Genomic DNA, 21,465 nt, shown 5'->3' with positions numbered 1-21,465 from the left:
AAGAAGAAGAAGAAGAAGAAGAAGAAGAAGAAGAAGAAGAAGAAGAAGAAGAAGAAGAAGAAGAAGAAGAAGAAGAAGAAGAAGAAGAAGAAGAAGAAGAAGAAGAAGAAGAAGAAGAAGAAGAAGAAGAAGAAGAAGAAGAAGAAGAAACCTTTCCCACAGGGCGAATACAGGGATTCACTACATGTTTATAGAAACACAGTGACTTCTATGCAGTTAGCTATAGTAACATGATGGAGTATTGATGACAGATCCAACAGGATTGGATATGAAGGATATGTGATAAATGCTCCATGGGCTTACCATAAACGAGTTATTAGAGAGGAGGAATCATGACTCAGGAGTCAGTAAAATGACTCACGGGTTTTGAATGATTCGTTCAGGACTCGCACGAAACTAGCGGCCAATGCATTATCAACATGTACAACCCTTATTATGAAATACAAAATACTGTTAATGCATACACTTGTATACACTGTAAGGTTATATGTATGTCATAATCTCGAATCATATTAACAAATGGCATACAATAAAAACATCTCTTGAGTATTTATTTAGTTGTTTTTTTTTATTATTATTATTATTCGTTAAGTTTTGTTACATAAAATTCAAAATCGATTACAGTATGTTTTGAATCTTTTTTTTTTCATACGTTATTTACAAAATACCATATACACATAGACCAGAACATGGCATGGGGACAAAACAAAACATAATGCTCGAGGTGAGGCAGGAAGAAATTAAATACAATTACATAAATAGGTAAGTAAATAAAATAAAAATAAAGGAATAAACAAGAAGAGAAAAAAGAAAAATGAATAACAACTTAAATTCGTCACATAAGGCTTTAGTCTTCACAGCTTTAGGGTTAGTGCAAAAGTTAAGTGTGTCTAGATAGGATTTCAGATAAGATTTAAAGACCACAAAGCTGAGTTTCTATTGGCAAATTTGCTTGTATGTACATGAAATTTAGCTCATGAGGAAATGAGATTAAGAATAAACAATTTCCGAACAGGAAAATCAGTAATAAAGAAACCAAATAAAATATCTTCAATTTTTAAGTTAAAAGAAATATCCAACTTTCTATTAAAAAAAAAAAAGATTGATATCACACCAAAAAAAATTGACAAAAGGCACATTCCCAAAACAAATGAGTTAATGTTTCATCCAAATTATGACAAACTGAGCAAAAAGGGTCGACATTGATCTTATACTTAATCAGAGCTGAAGTAGTTGGATAACACCTATGTAACAGTTTTAAAGATACCTCTCTCACTTTATAAGAAATAATAAAAAAAAAAACTATCTTGGTAATAACCATACCTTTTCCCATTCCACATCAGAATATAAATTACTCCAAAAAAAGATGGAAGCTGGTTTACAAATTGTATCCCTTTGAATCACTTCTCTAATGCATTTATTATTAGTTTGTTTGTTTCTTTTTTTTACTCAAGAATGGATCTACATTTCCTATGTATAATTCTGACTGCGCAATTTGAGGGGTGTATGTTTTGAATCTTTTTTGTAATAGTGCATGAAGTAATTACAAAGTAGCGGATGTTACATAAAGAGGAAGGGCTTTCCCTCACGTGTGATCAGTGGGTGTGTGTTGTCTTTTCCTCTCATTCAGTGCGACGTTTTATTAAAGTTGTAAGATGGCGACGGTGCATCTGAGAATCGGGGACCTAGTTTGGTGAGATAACCTTTAAATATCTCTATTATGCGTTATTTTAGTCCAACACATTTTTGCAACCCACACGGTAGTTGATTGTAAGTTAGTTTAAAGTGAATTGGCCGTGGCTGTGCTTCTGTAGTTCATCCCAGAAGTGTTCACGTACTAGGTTAGTTGATGGTCAACCCCAAACAAATTGCTAACTGAGCTGACTCAGCCAACAGCCGCCGTTAGCTGCTAGCTAGCGAATAAGCTTCAGAAAACGTGACGAATGGGACCACGCAGTTCACAAAGCTGTGTTTGGTCATTTTAAAATTTGTCCCGTTCCATTTAAAGCCTCGCAAAACATTTCAGTTATATTTTGGAGTAAGTGTACTCAATGTCGAGGTTTGCTAGCACCTTAGCTTAAGCGGATACCTAACGCTACTCTAACCCGAGGGGATTTGCATCTACTCTGCTTCCGTGTTAACCACAGCATCGCTTGTTTATGGTTTCGTACGTTACGGTTAGTCGGAAAATTTAGAGAAATTACATCAAATAGTCACACACTTTTATTGTGAGGAAAAAGTTGCAGCAATCCTATAATGTAGCGTAGTTGCAGCAGGATGTGTTCCCCACAAAGCATCACTATCAGCTGCGAAAATGTAATGACACAAGTCACCGAGTGTTCCCATCCAGTATTTACACCTAGAAACGGCTGTATTTTCCTTCAGCCCCGCAGTGGTTTTGTTCTTATGCTACTTTCTTGTAGTGTTTTTAATTTCTAATGTGAGATTTAGTCCGTTTGGATACATGGGTTTTCCTTATCGACATCCAGCTGAACTTAAATGGGATAGAAACTGGATCAATCCCAGTTGTGTTTTTTGACACACACTACGCAGTCATGTGAAACGGTCATGTTCTGCAACTTGTAAACAGGAGCCCTTTCCTGTGACGGTCTAAGAATAGACTGGTCATATTCTGAACAGTAAAGCCCCTTGAGGCAGAGCTGAGATGCAAAATGAAAAACTTTGCTTGCACTGAGCTGTGAGATGTGGCCTGATGTAGACCAGCACAGATGAGCTCTACTATTTACAAGATTTCACCTGTTTCCTGTAGGTCTGCTTTGGGAAGAGGCAACAACAAAACGAGAAGCAACTATCAATTATTTTTGCAATCTATTAAGCTATTGGTTATTGTCTTTGATTCAATGCAGCTATCATTTGAATAGGTGAAAACATGTTTTTAAAAAAAGTGAAAGACATGTAAGTGACAAGCAACTCACTAGCTTAAACAACAACCACAAAAAATATAAAAGTAAAAAGATAAATATGTATATCGACATGAGAATAACAACAGTATAAAAGCACATCTAAAAATATCTATGAATATAAACAACAAAGAAGTCAAATGACATCTACAAACACTGTGCACTACAGTCTTCAACACATTTGGATCCAACTTACTAACAACTTAAGATGGCACTAACATACAACTGAAAAAATAGACAAATATTTGTATTGTTTGTGTGAAAGCTTAACAATTTAAAGGAGCAAGTGAAGGTTCCAATGTAGGAAAGTGAACATAAACATTTTCTGCTGTTTTGTCCTTGTCTATTCTGAGCTACGCTCCATAATGTTTGTGTGAATCCTGGCATCATGTCTTTCACAAGAAGCGTCCGTGTGAAACACAACAGTGGAACCAATGTTTAGCAGCAGCGAAATTAAGGGAACAAAGCATTGATTCAGGAATATTTTAATCAAATATTTTTTTAAATTAATTTCACTTGATTGATCTAATCGATAAATCATTTCAGCTCTACACAGAACTTAGGTGTCACTAGTGTTTTTGTAATGGTATTGGGATAATATGCACAAACCCTATCAGTCGAACAGGAACTCCAAACCTAAGATTAGAACTAACAATTATTTTCATTGTCAGTAATTCTTATGTGCTGATACTGATATACTGACATCAATGTCTGGCCTCTACAGAGGTGCGTCCCAATGTTTTTTGGTTTTTTTTTTTGTTGTTTTTCTTCTCAACTTTGGTTTGGCAGCAAGTGTCTGACTTTCACTCAAGATACAATTCTACTATTTATTTGATTATTTGTAACACATCATTTTCTGTGTAGTATGCACAAGTTCCTTGTATTGTGAAAACCATATCTAGCAACAAACCAGGTGCTGATGAGACATTTGAAGACATCATCTTGGACCTTCGGAAAAACTGATCACATTTTTCACCATGTCTTCAATTTTATTGGTCAAGCAATTAATTGATGAATCAAGAAAGTCATCACAAGATGAATCAACCCTAAAAGTAATCAGTAGTTTCCAGCTCTAATTTTTTTACTGTCATTTCAGGGGGAAGCTTGGTCGTTACCCACCATGGCCAGGAAAGGTAAGCACAAATGTATATTATCTCTAAACACATATGAAAAAGAATTGTGCACTTATTTGACAAGTAATTCTCTAATGTTGCAAATATGTTAATGTTGCAAATATGCTAATGTTGCTTCATATTTCAGATAGTCAGCCCTCCAAAGGATCTGAAAAAGCCAAGAGGCAAAAAGTGCCATTTTGTGAAATTTTTTGGAACTGAAGACCAGTAAGTAGGACTGTAAGGGACCTGCTGGCACGGCACTTTAATGTTTATGTCTGTCAAATGTCTAAAAGCTCTGTTTGTGTGTACATGTAGTGCCTGGATCAAAGTAGAACAGCTAAAGCCCTACCATCCCCACAAAGAGGAGATGATCAAGATCAACAAAGGAAAGCGCTTCCAGCAGGCTGTAGATGCGGTGGAAGACTTCTTAAAGAAAGCAAAGGGCAAAGAACAGGTGAGAGCAGTGTCTGGGTACCCTGCATGCACCACTTTGCCATTTGTGTCACTCTTCTTACTTGTGTCCTCCTGTATAATCCAGTTGTCTTGCATGTCAGTGTTTCTATAGGTTTGAGTTTTGGTTTTTTTGTAATGGGGTTAAAGCGTTGATTCAGACACTGGATAAAACAGGCTTCAAAACATTACAAATAATGAAGAGAGGTGTTTGAAATGAACTAAGACAAGGGTGACTAGGAAGAAACTATGCACGGCTAAAACACTGATCACAGAGCTCTCTTCCCGACCCTGACATCATGTTATTGGTACTTAATGGACTTGGTGGTAGTTCTGATGTGGTTTAATTTTGTCCTCTGTGGGGTTCATGCCACACTGGGAGCATTTCAGAAGCTGAGCATCATGTGCCTCTGATTTCATTCAGTGACTATAGTCTATTTGTCTGTAAGCGGCATCTGCTGTTGTGCTATAACGTAGACAATAATGCAGCAAAATTCACTTGTGAACATGGATCAAATATTTGTGGTTGTGTTTTTAGCTGTTAAATTATTCATCGTAAATGTATTTTTAACGTTGGTGTTCATTATTGACATTGACGTAGTTATTGCATACATTTAACCCCAACTGGTCCAGGCAGACGGCCATCCTCCAGGAGTCTGGGTCTCCTCGAGGTTTCTGCCTGTTAAAGGGAAGTTTTTCCTCGCCACTGTCACCAGTCACAAGTGTTGACTCCTGGAGGATTCTGTTGGGTTTCTGTAAATTGGTTTAGAGTCTGGTTTTGACAAACTCAGTGTCATGAGATAACTTTTGTTGTGATCTGGCGCTATATAAATAAAATTTGATTGACTGATTGATTTGATTGGTTTTCCCTCGTAAGTCGCTTTGGAAAAAAGCATCTGCCAAACGCATAAATGTAGATTTGACAGACTGTTTTTGTTTTGAAATTGACAAGATGTGGTTCCTGTGCTTCCTTCTTGTCTGAATCATCTATTTAATCAAAAATAGACTTGGCATGTATTTTGTGAAACAAGGTGCAGAGCCAGTTTAGGACACCTCTGGTGGAAACGCAAGCATTTTGTAGAACAACCATAATAAGCTTGTGTTATGGCCATGGTGTACCAGGACCCAGTTGACACCAGGGGTAATAAACAGGGAAGACACAAAATGTAGAGATAAGATGTTCACCAGGAGAACAGCCAATAAGAACACCGCAGTTAGAAGTGATGTGTGAACTACAGTCCATAAATATAGAGGAAAAACATACACTACATGTTTCCATTATGCTCTAGAACCAGTCTCTGGTGAGTGTTGCTCAGGGATTCAGCCATTCAAATGTAGCTGTTAAGTCAAAGCATCGACAACAGAGCTCCAAACTAAACTCTTCTGTCTTAAACAAAGGGCCATTCTGACAGAAATAGAAATATAAAGGAAGGCATTACAGTACTGACAGCCTAATGGGAACTACACCGCTGAGACACTTGGCTGTACGTTAGGTCGAAATATTGCAATATTATTTGGAAGCAAATGTTCCTTATCTGCAAGTTCATCACATGGTGGCAAATCAAAGATACAGTTTTTTAAAGTGATACTAAACACTGAAATATGTTATTTATTAGCTGTAAACTGAATTGTATGTCTTAGTGGGAATGAAATGCACATAATGTGATAACACACACAAAAATCTACACATTTATGACTGTATTTTATAGGTGAACACAGCTTAACACACCATTTCCTGTTGCCAAAACTCTCTTGAGCTTTTCCATTGTGATGCTCGTATACTGTCAGCCATTTCATGTCGTTGTCTTTTGTATAAAAAAAATGGACTGTCCTTTAATCAGGGGCGTTCCATCCACATTTCTTTCAATGGAAGTCTTGACAGGGAGTGGAGGTTGACGTGTCTCAATTTGGAACCAGTGGCTACATTAAAAAAAAAAATCCACACATTTTCGCCTTTACCACTGACCGGGTCATCTAGTTTGTTTGGATCTGAACTAAATTGTTTAAACATCAAAGTTGTACATTAACACGGTGGTCTGGATGATCAAGGCGGACTCAGAATTACTGTCGTTGGTAGTGGATCTGGTTGGTTTGATGAGACTTCACAGCTTCAGTTCCCTGAAAAGTTTTTGTTCAAATACAGTATACATCTAAAGTGATATGTTTTTATTTCACTCTTTCAGAGCCTCTTATGGTTCTAAATAGGTGTGTTGGGATTCTTGGTCCTGCGGCTGTGCTAGTGATTATGCATGTAGCTACAATCACTGTGTGTATTTGTTGGGATGATTGAAGTTTGAGGAGAGCTGGATGTGAGGCAGCCTCCAGAGCTGTCAGTCAGCCAACACGAGTGAACAGGAATTTAGCCTCCATGACCACAGTTGCGGGTCAGGTGTCAAGTTTATTCAAGAAGACACATGGGTTCTGTAGAGGCCAGCTGTCCACCAACATATTTGGAAAGTCTATTTTCCTCTTTTGCTCCTTTGATGCATTTGAACTGAGACCCAGGTATATGTGTTTTTGAACAGAACTCAGACAGCAAAGGTGACTCAAAAGGAAAGAAGACGCCTAACAAGCCGCTGAAAATCCTGGAGGAGGACGATGAAGATCTCAGTGCACTCAAGGACCCCTCTGAGAAGGTTGGTGGAACTGTTTGAAAAAAGTTAACAACTCCCCTCTGCCAGCTGGATTGGTACACCAGCTATTTCCCATAACCATTACAATGATTATAATGTAATTTAGAGCGCCTCTCACAAACACATACACCACAATGAAGACTAGAAATGGTGATCCACTTTTAAAAGGACCAAATATTTAACCTCCCCCATAGAGCATGACGCTGTGCACAGAACCACACTGTCTGCTTCAGTTCTGTTCAGCCTTCGTTGTACATGTCATAGGATTTAAAGCCATCGCATCACTGCAGACTCCTTTTCCTGCATATAGTTTGAGCAACCAAAGTGGATAGCAGCACTAGGTGAATATGATAGCCTTTCTACCATAAACCCTGAGCTGAAGATTCAAAAGGCCCTTTTCCATGGCAGGTGTTTCATGTAATGCAATATGGAAACTGTGTCAGTTTTCTGTTCTCAGCTCACATGGAATTGTAAATGCAAGTTACAGTACGACACGCAATTAATACCACCCCTAAAGATGTTTCCGCTTTATTTTGGAGTCAAAGTCTTTTTCCCTTGATTCAAATACAGGTGAAATACAGCCTAAGTAATTAGTTAAAGTTGTGCCAGTGGAAAAGGGCCAACTTTCTTTGAGAGCAGTTTTCCTTTGAGTTCTGCAGTTAATTTAAATACAACATATTTGAGATTTGGTTCTGAGATTTCTGGCCCTCCATCCTAATCTAAAGGTGGTAAAGGAGTTCAATCCACTCCGTCCGCTGTGGGAATGCAGTGTCCCTCTACAGCACACATGGACCTCCGACGTCTCATTCAGGTCAATATGTTTCTGTTTCCTCCTTAAGGACTTAACTGACTCTGACCCCGAGCCGTCCACTATTGAGAGGCTGGGGGCTGGACCTGGCTCAGGATTCAAATGGGAAAGCAGTGTAGGTGAACCCCGACCCCCCCTGCCCCCCCTATCCCAGCACCCTTCCTGTTCCCTCCAAGCCTGCCTTGCCTTGCTGTTTCCCACCTGACCTTTTCTAACCTTTGGCTTCAACCAAACAACAACTGCAGACCTTTTCCCTTTTGACCTATGTTGTGCTCACTGTGACTCCTGAAGCTGTGTGTTTTAATTTGTTCGGTGTGATGTGTGCTGCTCAGATGACATGGTCACAGCTCTGTCTGCAGAGGTTCAGCTTCAACAGTAAAAGAAAATGTGTGAATTCCTGCTTGGCTGCATCTTTTTCTTCCTCGGTGCAATTTGCACCTTAGGAACAGGGTTAGTGACAACTCTTAAGAGAACATGCTCTCAAACTAGAATGACCAACAAGAAATAATATACTCCTAACAAAAGCTGACTCATTAACTGTTCATCTCTATGTCAGTGGAAATGTTTTGACTTTCCGGAGCAGAGTCCAACAGAAAGATCGCACTACCAGCTGCCTTTCTTAACACTCAATGAGTGATGAATGCTTTGGGCTCATTTCCTCATTTCAGTTGTGAGTCTGTGCAAGATATTACCATTTCCTCTAACCAGCATGTTGTATCAGAGTGAAAACGGTCTGTTCCTGTAAATTATAGTGATGCTTTGCAGCTTTTGGTTTGTAGTACAGTAGGTAACATTTCCTCATTAAAATATCAAGAAATGACTAGGCTTGTGTTAAATACATTTGGGACGTATTTACTTGTATTACACCATGTTTTCAATAATGTTTGAATTCAGAGAAACTTTTACTCATTGTAATAATCCCTATTTTGGGTTTTAATGTTGATAATCATAAGCATTTATTGTCTCAGTTCCTGGGCAGTGTGTCCTCTATGTGGTGATAGGTAACAGGGTATAGCAGATAGAGGACATATTATCCAGTTTATGCAGCTTAGCAATGGACACTGTCAAAACTTTCTTGTAAAACTCTGTGCCTGCTACTGATTGTAGGGTTCAATTTTCATATCTTAAAGTTGTTAATCATAAGTGTTTTAATGCTGATGGAGGCTTTCAAAGCATCTTAATATGTTTTTGGACATGCACAAATTTCAATTGTATCCACTGACACAGGTAGGAACAGTTAGTGACAGGATCACACTATTGTGCCACAGATGGTATCAGCTCAACTCCCTTTGACTTGGCTCTGGCTTTTTATGCATTTCCATTATGTGGTAGCTGACTCTATCAGGTCCTATATTTAGTACCACCTTCACTGAAGTTCAGACTGGGCAAAAGCAATACTAAACATGACATGAAACCGTACAGATCATAGATTGATTAAACCAGACTTGTCACTGCACCAGTATGTGATGCACATGTCTACACTCAATAGCCAAGTCACACTAGCAGGAAGTCAAAAACACACTAGCAGGAAAGCAAAAACATCAGAGCAAATTTTCAGGTACACTAAGATGTGAAGTCTAAACTAAATAAATAAATAAATAAGTAAATAAATAAATAATTTTTTTTTAAATTTATTTTTTAAAGTAGCTTTTGTAACTGCCTCCCATTATATTCATGTTGCACTGGCTATGACAACCAGCCACACTGATGGGGACTATAGCATTTATGGAAATTTCATGCACTGGTGTAGTTACTGAGATGAGCTGACTCCATCAGTGGAAAAGTGGCGGCGAGGTTCTGAATGCAAAGCATTCATACTGTCTGGTATTAAGGCGCTCATACTCCTGTTTACATCCACTCTGATTTCCTTAAAAAAAGTAAACTCACTTGTTCACTTGCAGAGTGACAGACATTACAAAAAGAACAAAGACAGAGAACTGAAGGGGTTCTAATCCAGGCTCCATCTCTCTTCCACATAGCTGATCAGTTAAAGCCTGACATGACTGCCAACATCTGACTGTCTTAACTGACTATGATGTCATCTAGGCCGTTAGTTTACGTACCAAAAGCCTGTCCAATTAGACTCTACCAGTGTAATGTTGGAGTCAACAGGCTGCCGTTTCTGTCACTAAATAATTTTGTTTCAACACATGCAGGAGTTTCTGTAGAGTGGAGGGGATGCTATGTTTATTATGTCTGCCCTTTGACCACTAACACACCAGGAGAGAATCACAGTTTTCAACAGAAACTCTGTGAACAACTGGTAGCTTGTACTGGGACCATAACCTGTTTCTGAGTGCAGTGTGAATTAGACTCTCTGTCGGCTTGGGACATAAACTCAGGAAAAAAAAAAAAAAAAAAAAAAAACTGACTGTAACACTCAACTCTCCTCTGTTGCAGCCTGTAAAGGATGACCCACATTTCCATCACTTCCTCCTCAGCCAGTCAGAGAAGGTAAGAGGAAGCATGCTGCTCTGGATCCTGTTGTTTTTCTCCTCCTGATGGTTGTACAAGTAGCTATGCAGTAGTTCTTCACATTTTTGGTTCTCTGTATTTGTCAGATGTGATGGATGAGGTGGTTACATTGCACTTTATGGTATCATTTTCAAGCCTTTGTGGACACACCCAGGCTGAGGCAGTCCCTCAACCCCCCCCCTGCAGCTCTAACAGTTCAACTGAAAGTGCCTGTGGCTTCACTGATAACTCCTGCTTTATGGTTAGCCTCCGAGGGACTTTCACACTGACATGTCCACATTCAGCATAAAATGTTTGTTTGCATCAGTACATTTCTGCAGCATTAAAACTAGGTGATTATAATCATTTTAATACCTTTTTTTTTCTCCTGGGTAAGTGAACATAAACACAAAGGAGTTATTCGAAAGACTTCTTAGCTGTTTTCACCGTGTTGGTTTTTCCTCCTTTTTTCCAATCGCATGCGTGAGTAATATTATCCACACCTGTTATACATAACCACCACGCACTTGTTGTGGCCAATAGTGACATAATGAGCAAACTAAAGTTAACCATTTCATCCATGTTTGTTGTTTATAGAGTGTAATTTTGATCTGGTTAGTTTTGATTTGTCACTTCAATTTTGGGAGCAAATAACTGACAAAAAATGTGAACCTGGCTGACTACTTTTACCCCTAATCCAAACTACTGGTCTGGGTGATGTGACAATATGGGTTTTGTATGTGTAAACATGCAAATACAAGAAGCTGGTTGGAGATGCACCTTATGTACCAGCGCTAAATGCAACATTTGGCTCGGCAGCAGAGAGGAGGATAGAGGGCAGAGGAAGGACTAATTCTTTCTGTGCTGTCTAAACAGCACTCTCGATTGCATATACTTAATAATAATAGTTTTAATATAGTTCATTTTCCTGAAATATTACATTTGTTTTGAGTTATTGAGTACATTGCATGTTCGTGAAGTTCTGCTATGTAAAGTGGTTGTTATGGTTTGAGCCATCCATAGTGATGTGTTCTTTCTCTCCACAGCCAGCCTCATCTATGGAACCCATTAGCAAGCGCTTGAAGATCATTGAAGAGGTGAAGTAGAAGCTGACTGTAATAAAATGAAATATAGCTGCAAGTAGTAGTTAAAACTGCAAACAGTGATGAATGGGGCCTCACTCCCCCATGCAACTCAGGTTTGGCTGCCACTGGTGGGTTCTACAAAATTCTGGGTGGGTGATAGTATGCGGGTTTTTATGGTGGTTATGCAGACATCCTGATCCAGTTATGCAGAGACCTTAACTGACTGACTGTGTCCCTTATTTGGTGCCATACAACACCCACCAGTTATTCCATATCATTGTATAAATATCTGATGTAGATAATGTATGGTAAATGTCCACTCAATACAGCAGTGTTTGTTCTGTAAGAGAAAGAATGAGAATGAAAAAGGTAAAGATCATGAATCCCTTCCATGAAATTCATAAACCTTAAAGCCTTGATAATTGTACCCAGAAGTCTCACTTTCTATTACCAGTAGGTGGCACTATGACAGTATTGTTATGCAAATGTGGTCAGGTCTGGACTGTTAAAACATGAGAAATCTGGACAGGATTGGATAGTGTTGTTGGGAGTTATAATGACTTTGCCTTTTTTTAATGGCAAAAAGGTTAAAATTGAGCATCACCCACACTGCAAGAATTCATCACAAAGGACTCTAGATGACACTAACCGAGTTTGAAGGTGCTCTGACAAAATCCAAAGGAGCAGTGTTCCTGTTTATTTCGGATTCAGATCTAGATTATGACTTGATGTGTAACCCTGTCAGATTTGGTAGGTCTGGGTTAATCCTGTGCAGGGGCTGAATTTTTTAAAAGTTGTAGCTGCTTCTTGTTATTGTTGTTATTGTTCTTCTCTAGATTTGTGTTACAGCATGGATCCTACTATGTTTTTCCCTATATTTCTTTAGGGATGGAATTATGATAAAGTGTGCTTTGCCATAATATTTTTCCCACATGTTTTGTTAGATTGAGCTTTTTGCATCTTTGCATTATTTGTGTGTCATTGCAGCTTTTAAACCACTTTTGTCTTATGTCACAATTCAGCCATTTAAATGGAAAACAATAATAATTTGAAATTTATCATGATAATTATAGGTAAGAACCAAAATGCAAAACCTTTGCACCATATCATCAGCACTACCCTAATGATAGTTTTCTGTTAGAAAATACAGAAAAGTGAGAGAAGAGACGTAAGAGTTCCTGCTGCATGATACTGACAGTTGTTTTGTGTGTGTGTGTATGTAGGACACAGGGTCGACATCCATCCAAGCAGCCGACAGCACAGCCATCAACGGCAGCATCACACCTACAGACAAAAGGTATTAACAGCCCCACTTAATCTCAATGACTCGATGAGTAAAGCTACAGAACAGCTCAGAAGATGAAGCCCTGTGGTTTAATCTGGTTTTAAACTACAACAGATACAAAAAAAAAAATTAATGTATTGATATAGTTCTTTGGCAGCACGGTGGCGTGGTTGTTCGCACTGTCACCTCGCAGAAAGAAGGACTAGGGTTCAGTTTGGCACTGGCCGGTGGGGGCCCTTCAGTATGGAGAAGCACGTTCTCTCCAGATATACTGGCTTCCACTATCCAAAAAAGTTAATTGGTCATTCTAAATCATGTGTAGGTGTAAGTGTGACAGTGTTGTAAGTCAGCCCTGTGATGTCAAGGTGTACCCAACTGTCATCACCACCATTGTCTTTCATGTGAAATATTTTATGAAAACACATCTTTACTATGTGTACACTAAAATTTGGAGATTGTAGATTGATTACCCAATTTGTTTTCTTCACAAAAGTAGTGTGGCATATAAAAAACAGTCAAATAAATAGATAAATGCCTAAAATAAAATACTCTATAGGCATTTTTTGAGTAAAATTTTTTTTGCTTTACTTTAAAAAATATGTGTTGTTTGCTCATGTTTTTTTTTTCTTGCATTGTGCTCTCTAGAATAGGCTTCCTGGGTCTGGGGCTGATGGGTAGCGGCATAGTTTCCAACCTCTTAAAAATGGGTCACATCGTCACAGTGTGGAACCGCACAGCAGAAAAGGTATGGTACCTTTACCCGCTATACATGGCCTTTTACAGATGAAACTGAAGTCTCATGAATGAAATGCGTTTGTCACATATGTACCTGAGGAACTAGACAAGAATGTCAGGAATGTTGAACTGGTCAAAAACCTGTTGAGATCCAACACACAGAAACTTAACAGCTTTTTCAGTTTGATGTATTATCGACATATTATAAGTGACGATCAGCCAAACTAAGCGCCTGAAAGTTCTAGAAGATGCAGGACTAGTTCAGCAGTAACTGTGCTTATCAGTATTGGTTAATGTGACCTAGGGGTGTCGCAACTTAAAAAAATAAAATCCCAAACGTCCTGTCTCCTCAAATTAAAGTTTCCGAAGGTAGGGAAAAGGAAACTGAGCTGCACAACAGCAGAAGAATTAAGTCTTAAGTTTCACTTTCACTTTGTATGGTTGTATGGTGTGCGCTTACTCATTGTGGGGTACGTACGGCATGGAATGCACCTCCCCCCCATAAACTCCTCCGAATCCACAATCTCTCTGCTTTGTTGGATCGTCGATATGTTCTAATCCTTCACGATCTAATATGGTCATATCACACACTCCTAATATGACCCATAGAGAATGTTCCAGGTGGATGGAGACATTATTCTTACTTGAAACTCCAGCTTCAACCAAAAATTAACATTCTTGTAGTCCTGTATATGTACAGAATTGCACCTTTTCAAAATAAGTCACTCATATTTTCAGGTATAACCCAGAAGAATTTAAACTACACTTCAGAATATTGACATGACATAAATATAATGACAGAAGTAGTGCTTTGTGCTTAAACACAGGGCATAAGAAAAAAATCCTGTTGTAGGCTCATAGCTGAAATTAAATATACCAAATTAAAAAATTTTTTTTACCATCCATACTGTTTGAAGGACTCTAAAGCATAATGACAAATGATGCAGTGACAACTAAATTAACAATAGAGTAGAATATAGCCATTTCCTATTATAATGAAACAGCCACGGACTATACCACACCATATTGTCTGCATTTTATGTCTTGTTTGAAGTAATAGTGATATGATACTACATAGACATAGCACAGAAGAATTTTTTTATTTTTTTTTAACCAGGGACCAGTTCCAGTGTAAATGCTGATCTCTGCCCTGAGCTTCAAACACTTTACTGGCATATAGTACATATTAGTGAAAAAGCATGTTGTCTTTAAAGTCACAGCAGTGACAGCATTTTTATCTTTAAGCCCATGACATACTCCAGAGAGACCTAGTATTTAAGACGTAGGATTTAAGTAAAACCATTCAGGTTTAATTGGTTTGTTCCAAAGTGTGCATGGCCTATTGTGTGTATGTATGTGGGAGAGTCAAGTTTTCAGACTAGCGCTGTCACTGGCTATGAAACTTGGATCTACCAGTTTTGACCAGGGCAAAATTAAATCAAGAGTGTCATCCAAAAGGAGCAGCTGAACCTGTGAAGTTCAAGGCACAGAGGTCTGTTAAATAAATAAATAAAATAAAGTTTTTATTACATTTGTCTAAGAACTTTTTGACTCTCCCTTGTACAGTATAATCTACAGACATGACTCCTATGCACAGTAATAGTGTTGTGAAACGGTGTGATGAATGTGCACTGTTGGTGTGTTCCAGTGTGACCTGTTCATACAAGAGGGGGCCCGGTTAGGACGGACTCCTGCAGAAGTGGCCTCCATGTGTGACATCACTTTCTCCTGTGTCTCAGACCCAAAAGCAGCCAGAGATGTGAGTGACACATGGACTACAGATAACCATAACCATAATACAGTTCCCAAAGGCTTGATTATGTTTCAACTTCAAGCTAGTAAGAAAGTTAAAAGATAGACAGACAGACAGGGTTGAATAATTGTGACATGACCATCTTAATGAAATACACTTGCACAAATACTACATTCACCCTTGCAAAAACTCATCCAAAGCAGAATTTTGCTCTTAAATTGATAAATTCTTAATATCTTTGGGGTGGTTGAATATTTCTGATCGTAACTGTAGCTCACTGCCAGTCTACCTTAGTTTGTGGCTTAATGTGCTCTGTATATTTTTTGTTGTTGTCAAGTTGGTGTTGGGGCCCAGTGGAGTTCTGCAGGGAATCAGGCCGGGTAAATGCTACGTAGAGATGTCCACTGTCGACCCAGAGACGATCACTGAACTTGCACAGGTATGAAAAGATGGTCAAGTGTAAAAGGTGTATAACTGCGGATCAAGTTATTTTTCTTCCTCAATAATTGTGTAAATGTCAGGTGATCACATCGCGGGGCGGCCGTTTCCTGGAAGCTCCAGTGGCAGGAAGCCAGCAGCTGTCCAACGACGGGATGCTTGTGATCCTAGCAGCTGGGGACCGGTCAGTGTATGAGGACTGCAGCAGCTGCTTCCAGGCCATGGGAAAGACCTCATTCTTCCTGGGTATGTAAGATCATAGCTTCTGTATCGGTGTCATACTGGCTCTACCGGTGGATGCGCTCAGGATGGTCAGAACAAAGACCAGACTTGTACTGGCAGGTCAAGTCAAGGTTGAGTGTTTGACACATCATTGGTATAGTACTGACCTTTTTCGAGGCTGGTGCCATAGAACAGGAAACACAATGCACTTTGTGTGTTACGTTGTTAATAATTCAATTACCACAGTGTAAAAATACTATTGTTGACAGCTCATTAGACACTAGCAGCTTTGTTAGCCTGTAGTTTGTTTGCTTGTTGTTGACAGCAGGTATATTATTATGTTTATTGTGGTGTTCTGTTGGTTATTATTAACGCAGAATAAACTGGATTTAGTGCTATGACTGTGTCTGCACTGGTTGTTGATGTAGGGCTCTTAAATGTGTATACAACCTAACATAATGACAAACCATTGGCATATGTGCTCAGGTGGAGGACATCAAATATAGTACATTCTATATTTTGCTCGACATTAACTTTGGGAAAGGAAAACATTTAGCAAATTTATATTGAGAAGTAAAATTTTTTTATGGGGGAATGATGCATCTCAGTGGCGATGCCAGGCTAACATGTCTTTGTTTTGTTTGGTCGGCGGCATCTGTCGTCCATTACAAAACTTTCAATCGTCGTCTTCTCCGAAACTACAATTCCGATTGACTTCAAACTTGGTATACAACTTCTTTATGATGATGTCAACAAAAGTTAGTGAAATTATTTGGATCCGGATCTGATTCTGGATTTGATGCGACTTTGAAAAATTTCCCCATTGTAAGAGATAGGAAGTGGATTGATCCAATAAATCAGTAAGTATCGATGATATCAAGTTGGAATTTGAATTTTTTACAGATCTGATTGGAATATGACCAAAACATGGGCTATTTCTGTAATATAATAAATACACAGAACTGGGTGATAATAAATGGCATCTGGATAAATTTCCCAAGCTTTTAATTTGGCCGGTATGCTATAGGGCCATTGGTCCTATTTTTTTGTTTTACATGTGACCGTCTGTGTACGACCCTCTGTGTGTGTTTTTATGTACAGGTGAAGCAGGGAACGCAGCACGGATGATGCTGATCCTCAACATGGTGCAAGGCAGTTTCATGGCAACTATCGCAGAGGGGCTAACCCTGGCCCAGGCCACGGGCCAGTCACAGCAGACGTTCCTGGACATCCTATGCCAGGGCCAGATGGCCAGCACGTTTGTGGACCAGAAATGTCAAAGTAGGTCATTGCACTGGAAAGGCTCCTTGTCTGTTTGTTCATTCACTTAACTTTAACTGATCAGCTGAAAACTGAAAACTGTCCTCATTACCTAAAGTGCTTGGTGTCTTTGTAGATATTTTACAGGGCAACTTTAAGCCAGACTACTATTTGAAACATATCCAGAAGGACCTGAGGCTGGCCATCTCCATGGGTGACATGGCCAACCATCCGACCCCAATGGCTGCAGCTGCCAATGAGGTAACTGTGGAGGCTTTTTACTTGTATAACTCAAACTTCTGTAAACCTGTTTTGCAGAACGAAGTTCTATTCACACAGGGCTAGGCTGCAACAACTAGTCCAATAATAGTTGACGCCAAAATTAGTCGACAGCTAATTTAGTAGTTGATGGGTTGTTAGCGAAGTCATTGCATGTAATTCACAGCATGTAATCCCATGATAAACAACGTTTCACCGTAACCAGCTGAAGTATCTCAGGGTGAGGAATCTCACTTTTCCCAAATCTTTGATGCACTGACAGCACATACACACTTATGACCGGGAACAGAACGGGCAGCAGTAAAAGCCGACTAAAGTGAGGCTACGAGAAACAAACGGTCTAAAGTTTGGGAACTTCTTGTATGTGACGCAACAAAGAAACTGTCACATGTCAGATCTGCAGCTGAGCCTGGCAGAGCATTGGACCGCTTCAGCTATGAATGAACATTTAAAGAGGAAACGTTATGGAAGATTCAGATGCGCCTCGTAAAATGATTAGCTTCCATGCTAGTAGCGAATCTATTACTGTATGTGCATGTGTGAAGGGCCGTGACAGTTTAAGGAGTGATGTTATCATTTTCTCTGTCAATTTCATGATAAATTTTATGCAGCATTAAGAAGAGTATGGGAGCCATGGATTTTACAGAAAAAGCAGATGTGCACTTGTTTTAGTACATGAGGTGACAGATCTTTTAAAGCTGTGGCGCTGGAACAGTCTCCCTCTATACCCTCTATCGGTCTATGGACTTTGAGTCTTTTAAAAAACATCTTAAAACATTCCTGTTCAAGCAGGCTTATTAATCTAAACTGACTCAGGGCTGCTACAATTTAATGCATTTATCGTATTGTAAGTCTACTAGCGGCATCGTACCCGTGGTTCCATTGTACGATAGTGCCCTCCCATGCTGCAACAGCAGCACTGCACCCGTATGCTCTCCCGTGCTGCAACGCATCGGACAAAGACGCATAGAACATCCATTATAGTAGGATTTGAATTGTATTTTGCACTGTAAAGCACTTTGTGACTCCCTGTCTGTGAAAGCGATCTATAAATAAAATTTACTTACATGTACTCCACAACACGCTACTGCTCTGACAGAGTCAATTCTGTACAGGAAACATGAAATATAATGTATCGATCCTGCAGTAATTGTTCTGTTAATGTTACAGTTTGAAAGGTTAAAGTCTGCTCATAAATTATTGAGAAGCCATTTCAAACTTTTACCGCCCGATGTGATCAGCAGACAGTAGGCAGCTTATTGGATTTTACTGGACTCCTCCCATATTCTTTCATATTCGTTCCCTGAGTTTGAGCGTCTCCCCTCAGGATGCAGACTTTGCTGTCCAGCTCCTAAATGCTGAACGCTGACTCTGCTATAATTGAAGCTTTTTATAAAATACTCATGTTTTGTATGTGACAGTTGTCTGTTGAACTTAATGTGTGTGTTGACTTTGCGCTTTTAACGCACTTTCATAGCCTTTTAATTACCCCTTGGAAACAAGTGCAAGTGATAATTGAAGCTAATGTTTTGTCTCCTTGTACAGGTTTACAAGAGGGCTAAGGCACTGGACCAGTCGGACAACGATATCTCTGCAGTGTACAGGGCCTACATTCACTAGAGTGCAATGTGACCTCCCCTCTGGACCACACAGTCTTTAACCTTCCAGTACTTCTCCCTGTCACCTAATAAGTTTTCTTCTTTTAATTATAGTCGTTTTTACGACACTCCACCACCCACCCACCCAACCAGTCCTACTGGCCCAACCAACCTTCCCTGGATTTAATTTTCTTTGTCAAGAGGCAACCTTTGAGCATTGCACTGACTTGAACTGAGGGAAACGATGCTGTGAGAGTGCTCTACATGAAGTTGTACTACGACACCTGGCAGTCTGCTTCAGGGTTTGGTGAAACCTAAATAAAGGCGGTGGAAGCAATGCAGCAGCAGTGTTCAGTCCAGTGGCACTGTGAGGAGTTGAGTGTCGGCTCCAGACACATGAAATACTGTTGGATTTTGTGGATGCATTATTATTCCCCTCTTTTGTTCATGTGCAAATGATAAGTTTATTTAATTCAGTGTGATATTTGCTCTTTTTTTTTTTTTTTAATCTCCAGGATTCCTTGGGAAAAAAAACACCAAGAACATGCCACTGCATTGCCTTATTGTAGCCCCTCAATTCTTTCAAGAATAGATGTATTTATTTATGTTTCTTCCTCGGTCTTCATGGTGCCGTTCGGTCATGGCTTGTTTCTCTGTTAGACCAGATGATTTATGCTTTTATGTTATTGATGTCTCTTGAAAAGGTTAAGGACAGAGCAACAGACGCGTTGAGGCCTTAAATGCAGTAAATATTGTTACTTCACATTAAGACTTGAGATTTCCACGTTCAAAACCTTTCATTCTGTTCAGAGTTCTCCTTTCCATTTCCTTTTTATTTTTGATAGGTTGTTCTGGAACTATTTTAACTGAAGTTGATTTAGAAACAGTCTCACAGTTCAACTTTTATTTACAGTAAATGACACATATAATCCATTAAAAGCAAACTAATGAAGCTGTTTTTGACATTTTTAGCTCCATCTGTGCTGTTATATCAGTCTAACCCTATTTTAATATAAACCCAACTTCACTTTAGCTAAATAGCTTGTTACATTTCAAGGGCCCCAAACCAACTGTGAATATATTGTTTTACCCTTTTGTCTTTGAACACTAACCTTTAAAATATTCCAGGTTTATAGAAGTGGGAGGAGCAGCAGACAGTCGCATGACAGTAGAGGAGAATGTTACCAGTTTTACCGAGGGCACATCACAGATCAATCAAAAAAATTGAAGAGCAGTTGATAAGAATACTGATGTTAAAAATAACAGTTTGACCTACAGTCGATACCATTTGTTTGGTTCTTTTGTCACGGTGAATAAATTATGTATGTTCTTGAGTTGCTTGTGTACCCCTAGTCATAATCCTGGGTATCTGACTGGTTTATTTTGCTACAAACCCATTCACAGAAACGTACAATTAAGTTTTGTTCTTTAAATTTCAAAATTTCATTCCAGAATCACTTGACTTTTTTTGGAAATGTGGTGGGTGGTTGGTTTTGTTTTGGCAGTGTTTGACTTCTACTGCAGCATAAACACTACATTTCATAAACTGAGACAGGAAATGTAAAAGTAAAGGGTTTTATCTTCGTCCTCAAATTTGTATTTGCACTAGGGATCCCTATTTAAACATAAGGTATTCAAACACAGGATATGGCAAACCAGAGAATCAAACTGGTTTGTTGGGGGGGGGGAAAAAAAAGCACAAAACAGACAGCTTGTTCGACTTTGTTTGCTGCCTCCCTACTCTCACTGCCTTGGATGGAGCTTTGAGCTGTCATTCCAAGCGATGAGTCCTGCTGTTCTGCTCTTTACCCAGTGCAGACGGATAATAGAAGCTCAAAGGATGGAGTGTGCACCATCAGACAATTGGTTGTTAAAGGCCCAGAGATTTATTTTTTTTTTTTTTTTTTTTTTTTTTTTGGTTTTGTTTTTTTGTCAGCTTTCAACTGTAGATGGTTTCTCTACCCTTAGATCTGAGTTGCATGTTAAAGTTTTCTGTTGATGAATGGCAGTTTTTAATTTCCAATCCCCTTTCATACTAAAGTGTAAAGAGCTGTTTTTAGAAGACGGATGTAAATAGCACATTATGTTGAGTAGAATTTCTTTTATATCTACAATGTCCAGGATTAATGAACATTAGTATTTTTTTTTTTCCCTTTTTTTTTTTTTTTTTTCATTTTTGACTAAAGAGCGACTGTCTAACATTGTGTCTTAATACTGTAGATCGTTGAGTTCAAGTGTAAATGGTTTATTAATCTGTGGCTTATATAATCAGGCTTCTTCACAATGAAATGACAATGACTTGGATCATGTTTAAGGAATGAGGGTGTAACTTTGTTTTGGGGGATATTTATGATTTTGTGTACATGTGGAAATATCAAGACTTTTGTGCTGTTTAATAAATCCTCACCTGATTACTGACACGTCGGCCT

The 21,465-nt window shown here is 38.9% G+C and overlaps 1 protein-coding gene across 2 annotated transcripts; it reads left to right on the top strand.

Annotated features, from left to right (window-relative positions):
* The first annotated feature begins 1,579 nt into the window (after positions 1-1,579).
* glyr1 (glyoxylate reductase 1 homolog (Arabidopsis)) lies at positions 1,580-21,454 on the top strand. Of its 2 annotated transcripts, XM_030142412.1 has the most exons (16): positions 1,580-1,693; positions 4,018-4,054; positions 4,182-4,261; positions 4,352-4,490; positions 7,012-7,122; positions 7,959-8,042; positions 10,328-10,381; positions 11,428-11,478; positions 12,690-12,763; positions 13,397-13,496; positions 15,135-15,245; positions 15,577-15,678; positions 15,761-15,923; positions 17,001-17,180; positions 17,296-17,420; positions 18,984-21,454. In XM_030142412.1, the coding sequence occupies exons 1-16, from the start codon at positions 1,656-1,658 to the stop codon at positions 19,056-19,058; spliced, it is 1,524 nt and encodes a 507-aa protein (XP_029998272.1). In that variant the 5' UTR covers positions 1,580-1,655; the 3' UTR covers positions 19,059-21,454. The 2 variants fall into 2 exon arrangements, with proteins under 2 accessions (XP_029998272.1, XP_029998273.1); XM_030142413.1 differs by lacking the exon at positions 7,959-8,042 and having other exon boundaries at positions 1,587-1,693.
* Positions 21,455-21,465: the final 11 nt, after the last annotated feature.

The sequence above is a fragment of the Sphaeramia orbicularis genome, chromosome 8 (assembly GCF_902148855.1).
Source record: "Sphaeramia orbicularis chromosome 8, fSphaOr1.1, whole genome shotgun sequence".
Classification (NCBI taxonomy): Eukaryota; Metazoa; Chordata; class Actinopteri; order Kurtiformes; family Apogonidae; genus Sphaeramia; species Sphaeramia orbicularis.
This window is presented reverse-complemented; position numbering and strand designations above follow the sequence as displayed.